Source organism: Peromyscus eremicus, chromosome 15 (genome assembly GCF_949786415.1).
Source record: "Peromyscus eremicus chromosome 15, PerEre_H2_v1, whole genome shotgun sequence".
NCBI classification, from domain to species: domain Eukaryota; kingdom Metazoa; phylum Chordata; class Mammalia; order Rodentia; family Cricetidae; genus Peromyscus; species Peromyscus eremicus.
The window spans coordinates 23,763,081-23,769,974 of record NC_081431.1 but is presented as its reverse complement, the minus strand read 5'-3'; the positions used below and the strand labels follow the sequence as shown (position 1 = coordinate 23,769,974).

General features: G+C 46.6%; 1 protein-coding gene across 1 annotated transcript in view; it reads right to left on the bottom strand.

Moving 5' to 3' along the window:
* The window catches only part of Pcp4l1 (Purkinje cell protein 4 like 1), a 22,701-nt gene extending 18,976 nt beyond the window's left edge, over positions 1-3,725 (bottom strand). Inside the window, exon 1 of the mRNA XM_059280637.1 lies at positions 3,489-3,725. Within this exon, the coding sequence (XP_059136620.1) occupies positions 3,489-3,497 (9 nt within the window). The 5' untranslated portion in view covers positions 3,498-3,725. The remainder of the gene's footprint in view (positions 1-3,488) is intronic.
* Positions 3,726-6,894: the final 3,169 nt, after the last annotated feature.

The following is a 6,894-nucleotide window of genomic DNA, read 5'->3' as shown; positions in this document are numbered from 1 at the left end:
TGTGTAGCTTTGCGCCTCTCCTGGAACTCACTTGGTAGCCCAGGCTGGCCTTGAACTCACAGAGATCCGCCTGGCTCTGCCTCCGAGTGCTGGGATTAAAGGCGTGCGCCACCACCGCCCGGCCTGTATGTCCAACTTAACCGTGATAATAATAAACCGTTAATGAGGAGGGGGAGAGAGAGAAACTTGAATGGCAAGTTCCCTAACAACTGGTTCATAGAAGAATTAATAGAACTCTGTCACTCTGAATGAATGTCCTCTGTGGAAGGCTGCAGACAAAGACAGATTACGCCCGGGGGTGGGGTGGGAAGCAATCCCAAAAGAGAAATATCTGTTTCCATTAGGTAAGAACACCTCAAAAGAATAATAAAGGAAAGAGAAGCAGTTTTAAGTTCTTGCCTAATGATCTAGACGATCTGTCCCTTGTTCTGTCCCCTGACAGCTAAAACTCGGGAGAGGAACTGTGGGGACTGTCACCAGTAATCCGTGACTCCCATTTCAGCAGAGTGACTGCTGGACCGAAGGATTCTTCCAGTTAAGTTTCTCACAGATGAGAGATGCAACATGCAAAACCCTGCAGTTCTGCTTTATGGAGCCAGCTGTACTGCATAAAAAGGGATTATAGGGATGAGCCCTGGGGACAGAATGTGTTTCCTACATCCAAGCTTCACAGGAATGAGGGGAAAGTTATTAGACTCCAGGAGAAAGACTGATTCACAGCAATCAAGTCCTGCCTCCAGCTGTGAACACAGACAAGCTGGCGTCGAGTCCCCGCAGCTCCTCTGCACAGGAGCATGGAGACGCGGGGAAATGCTCTGCTGCAGTACTGAGTGACAGCGGAGAGCCACCAAGGGAAAACAGAGCTAGCAGTCCTGCTCAGCCGCCCTACCAGAAGCCTTACACTTTCAGTTGCCCTGCCCCGGAGGCCCCCATCTCTAGCCATTGCTAGGTTGAAATGTGAATCTCTTAAAGACATCCCAAATCTTCTCATTTTGTGCAGTGGCTCCAAAGCCAGGACATAAGTAGGTGGAGAAGGTGAAACTTACATAAGATTCAGGGTACAGGGCTTTCCTGGCCTGGGCACATCAACTTGAAAGAAGTGATCCACAGGGTAGGGCTGAGAGAAGTGAAGCCATTTGGAGTCTCCCTAGAGCTCCAGCACTCTGGGCAACACTTCCGCTTTTATCATAGTTTTTTACAAGAGGAAGAAAACAGACTGGTTCTTAGCCTTCGGGGAAACAAGAGATCCCCCCTTGGGGCTGTGGTTTAGAAACAGCTGGTCTCTGTGTACACCCAGGTGGCTGCCTCTGGATATTATAAATAATCATTCCTGAAGCAAGGCTCCGCTCTGTATCAGGAGGCAGCTTGGATGGCTAAATTACTAGCTAGAACCAGTTTTCTCTGACAGCTTAGGAGGCCAGGCAGCCTTACACATGGAGTCCCCACTGAAGGATCCCGCTCTCACTCTGCAGAGCCCCTAATTAAGGCTAGTCAGATTCAGCTGCTGTCTAGAGTGGCCCCAAGATTTGACTTCCCCCAAGCACACACCAGATTGTTCTCCTTACCGTGCAAACAGCATTATCACTCCACTAAATATCACTTTCAAAGCCCTCTGACTGACTGTCCTACCCAGGGACCATGTGTATCTCCTCATATGCACAAAGTAACCACAAATCATGTCAGCATAGCCTTCAGATAAACTCCCAGGGGGAGACGGCTTGGATTAAAATTGTCAGATTTAGAAGCATGATGGTGGGGGGGGGGAGTGGTTTGAACCTGAGACCTTGGTTGGGGGAGAGCAAAGAGAGCCTCTCTTCTCATGTTAGAGCTAAAAATGATAGAGAAAGTCACTCCTTTGGTTTTTATTATTATTTTCTTTCTGCGAGATTGCCATGGTCACAGGCACGACCAGCTGAGGCACTGGAAGCTCCTTTCTTTCCTCTGCAGCCCACCAGACTCGCTGGATTTTCCAGGATAAACTCAGTGGACATGGCAACCAAGACAAACACAGCAGCCGGCACTAATTGACTCCCTAGGTGATAACTTTTGGTAGGAGTCAGCAGAACTACTGAAAATATCCATCTTTCCTATCTAAACTGGGAGCCAGGCTCCAGGGAATTCTCTCTCTGTCTCTCTGTCTCTCTCTGTGTGTCTCTGTCTCTGTCTCTTTCTCTGTGTATGTGTCTGTGTGTGTCTCTCTGCCTCTCTCTCTTCCCCATCCCTCTCTCTTTCTCCATCTCTCTCTCTGCCCCCCCCCTCTTTCTCTCTCTCCTCTCTCTCTCCTTTCAGTATTAGAGATTGAATCCAGAACTTCACTCATGGTAGGCCAGTGCTCCATCACTAAGAGATCCTTGGAAATTCTTAGGCTGGTTTTCTGTAACTGACTAACTTGAAACACACACACACACACACACACACACACACACAAACACACACACTCCCAGAATAGCTAACCCAGACTCCAGATTGAATGTGTACTCAGAGCCAGGTAGTGTTTAAAGTACTTTGCACATATAATTTAGTCTTTTAGAACAATCAGTATTACCTTCGTTTTACAGATTAAAAAAAAAGCAGAAGCACAGACCAATTCCGTGATGCTCCTAAAGCCTCATAGCTAGTAAGTAGCAGAACAAGGGGCTGGCAGATTGCCGAGAAGCGGATTGAACACAAAGACGTGCTCACTAGGAAAGAGGCCACACAAGGAAAGCATGGGATGCTACTGTTCATACCAACATCATCTTAGAACGACAATCTTGGCCTCATAATATGAGGATGTGCTTGGAGTGCCACAAATTAAGTCACACAATGGGACATGTCTTCTCAAAGTCTTACCATGGACAGTGTTCTTTGAAATGAGTCAACCAGTTAAAGGACTGGGTTGGCTTCGGTGAACACCACGGAACCTGTCTGAAGACTTCAATGTAACAGGCACTGAATATGGAGGTCTGCTCTGGAAGGGACCATCTCCCCAGGGCTTGGACTTGCTTCTACCACAGTGCTCATGGAAGGCAGGACAGGTACCCGCAACGTTCCTCACTGAATGAGTGAAAAGTGCCACCTGAAAGGGGGTTAGGTGGCCAGGGATGAAGCTCTTGTTGGCTGCTGCCTTTGGAGAACAACACAAGGCTAGGGATGGCTGGGCAGAACCGAAGTGAGGGCTGTAAGGAAAGCCATAGCAACCTCGGAGCAGTAAGATAGATGCGGAGGACCAGCATCCCAACAGACAGCTTATCACCCCGAGAGCTCAGTTCCTGCCTACAGCTGATTCCAGTCACCCCCTCCCCAAAGCGCTATCGACAGTTGGTAGTCTAAAAACACCCCCTTTCCAGTAGCTTCAGAGAGCCGGAGGCTGTTCTACAAGGGCAGTGGCGTCCACCCAGAGAGTACACCTCGCCTCCCGGGGACCTGGAGCCGCAGCCTCCTTCCCTGCCGCAGCCCTGGCCCCGAGCGAGAGCACGGGAGAAGGGGGGGCGAGCGGATCGGCTCACCTCGCTCATCCCGGTGGCCGGACGGGGCGTGGCAGGCGCAGGTGAGGCGAGGGGTCCTCCGGGGATGCGTGGACTGTGGCCGAGAGTTGCGGGGCTCCGGGGCAGGCGCCCTAGCGGGCTCGGAGGAGAAAGTGCGTGCCTCGAGCCTCTGCTTCGTGCTGCCCTGGGCGCTGGGGCTGAAGCTCTGCTCCGGGGACCACTTCTGCCCAGGTCCTGTCAGCAGCTCCGCGCGCCTTGACCGGCCCCATCTTTTATAGTGAGCTCGGGTCCCCGCCTCCAGCCCAACCAATAGAAACTCTGCCTACCGCAGACTGACAGCTCCTTGAATCCAGTGGTGGCAGGCTCAGGAATCTGCTGCATTTCCAAACTAGGGTAAGACAGACAGAGAGAGCGGGAAGGAGGGGGGAGACCGTCGGGGGATGAGAAGACAGAAAACGAAGTAGGAAAGCGGTGAAGGAGAGAAGTAGTAAGTGGTATCCGGAGGAACCGAACTCTGGTCCTCTGAAAGAACAGCAAATGCTCTTGAGCCGTGTGCTATCCCTCTAACCCCTATTTTAGGGGGGAAAATAGGGAGGAAGAAAATAACAGAGCACAGGTAAATGCATGAACCTTCTGATAACTTTAGTTAACGTAGTTCTGTTTAATCTATATAGTTTCCATCCCTTTAAGGAAATTCTTTACATTTTCATGCCTGCGATACTTGTTGGCATTGTAAAATCTCTTCTTGCTTCAGTCAGCCAAACCTAGATACTTTCAGCTTTCACAGATACATTCTTTGGTTGATACCTTCACAGCCTGTTAAAATTATAACTGCCCTTGTCTCAACCATGCAGTGGTTTGGTCTCTTCTCAACAACCAAGTTCAAATAAGACCTCAAATAGTTTTTGTTTTGTTTTTTCTATCTTGACTTTCTGTACTTACACATTTCCCCTGGAAATAAGATCCACCTGAGTCCCTCTGATTCTGTCTCTAACAGGAATCTGGTTACCTCAGTTACTAAAGTTCTAACTAGGCTAGCTCCTACTCAATGCAGCCTACTCCTCTGGAATCTTTCTAATGAACAATTAATTAGCTCTAAAAGGGTTGCCTAGCACTAAAGGTGAAGCAGACCTCAATTCTTAAGCTGCTATGAAAATATTCTAATGAGAATTCAGCCTCTAGGCTAGGGATCAGCAAGCGTCCCAGGTAACAATCAAATTAATAAATGTTTTGCCTTTAAGGGACATATGTCCTCTTTGCTGAGACAGCCCCTATTACGCTTGAATACAGGTACAAACAATTACATCAACAACCAGGTTTGGCTGTGGATGATATAAATGTATTTGTGACCATTGAAGTTTGAATTTCATATAAATTTCATGAGCTACAAAATTTCTTCAAGTTTTAGTGGAAGAGCTGGAAAGATGGCTCAGCAGATGGCTGACTTGCTGACCTTCCAGAGGAGCCAAGGACAGTTCCCAGAACCACATTCAACGGCTCCCAACTGTCTGTAACTCCAGCTCCAGGGTATCTGGAACCCTCTTCAAGCCTCCACAGACACTTGCACACACGTGGCAACATGGCATATACTCACACATACACTAAATAAATTTTAGTGTTAAAAACATTCTTGGCCGGGTGGTGGTAGCACATGCCTTTGATCCCAGCACTGGGAGGCAAAGTCAGGCAGATCTCTGTGAGTTCAAGGCCAGCCTGGTCTACAGAGTAAGATCCAGGACAGGCACCAAAACTATACAGAGAAACCCTGTCTCAAAAACAAAACAAAACAAACAAACAAACAAAAAAAAAAGCTAAACTCCCAACTAAACTAAACTAAACCACACAATAGGAAACAATGATCTAATTGTAGGATCTGATTTTTTTCCAGTTATTTTTTTTCTTTTTTTCCTTTTTTTTTTTTTTTTTTTTTTTTTGAGACAGGGTTTCTCTGTGTAGCTTTGTAACCTTTCCTGGAACTCACTCTGTAGCCCAGGCTGGCCTCTAACACACAGAAATCCACCTGCCACTGCCTCCCAAGTGCTGGGATTAAAGGCGTGTGCCACCACCGCCCAGCTCAGTTATATCTTTTTTTTTTTTAAAGATTTATTTTTGCTGGGTAAGGTGATGCACACCTTTAATCCCAGCACTTGGGAGGCAGAGGCAGGTGGATTTCTGTGAGTTTGAGGCTAGCCTGGTCTACATATCAAGATCCAGAACAGCCACAACTACACAATAGAGAGACCCTCTCTCAAAAAAAAAAAAAAAAAAAAACCCACAAAACAACAGCAACAAAAATAGTTTCTTAATGTGTATAAATATTTCCCTGCATATATGTATATGCACTGTATGTGTGCCTGGTACCCAAGGAACCCAGAAGAGGGTGTTAGTCCTATGGAACTGGAGCTACAGGTGGTTGTGAGCCTCCATGTGAGTGCTGGGAACTGAGCTTAGGTCCTCTGCCAGAACAGCAAGTGTTCTTAACCAACACTCTAGCAGTGATATTTTTTAATAATTTATTTATTTTTATTTTATCTGCATTGGTGTTTTGTCTGCATGTATGTCTGTGTGAGGGTGTCAGGTCCCCTAGAACTGGAGTTACAGACAGTTGTGAGCAACCACATGATTGCTTGGAATTGAACCCAGGTCCTCTGGAAGAGCAATCACTGCTCTAAACCACTGAGCCATCTCTCCAGCCCTATTTTATTTCTTTTTTAAAATATTTTTATTTTGTTTTATGTGTATAAGTTTTTTTTTTTCCTGTGCATCGTATATGTGCCTGGTGCCCACTGAAGCCAGAAGAGGGCATTGGATCCCTGAGACTGGAGTTATAGACAGTTATGAACCACCATGTGAGTGCTGAGAATTGAACCTGAGTCCTCTGGAAGAGCATCTAGTACTCTTAATTGCTGAGCCATCTCTCCAGCCCATGATTTATTTTACTTTTAATTATGTGTATGTGTGTGTCTGGGGAGGAAACACAATACATGTAAGTACAGGTTCTGTTGGAGGCCAGAAGAGGGCATTAAATTACCTGACGCTGAGTTACGAGTAGTTGGAAGCCATCCTGATGTGGATACTGGGAGCCAAACTCTGGTCTTCTGCAAGAGCAGTCCATGCTCTTAACTCCTGAGCCGTCTCTCCAGCCCCAGTAAAACCATTCTTACTTGTGGTAACCTATATTTGGCTCATAAATCAATCCCTGACATAGATGATTCATGTGATAATATAAATATACCGAAGTGTGCTATAATAGTAAGTCATATAATGATAAATACTAATATGTCAAGAAGAAAGACATTAGTTAGGACCAAAAGAGTCAAAAGTTTCCTGGGGAAAGTAAGATTGGGCCTCAAAGGAAGGAAAGACTATAGACAAATGGAAGAAGTAAATCTGGGTGATAACAAGAATACAATTAAGGTAGATCTGG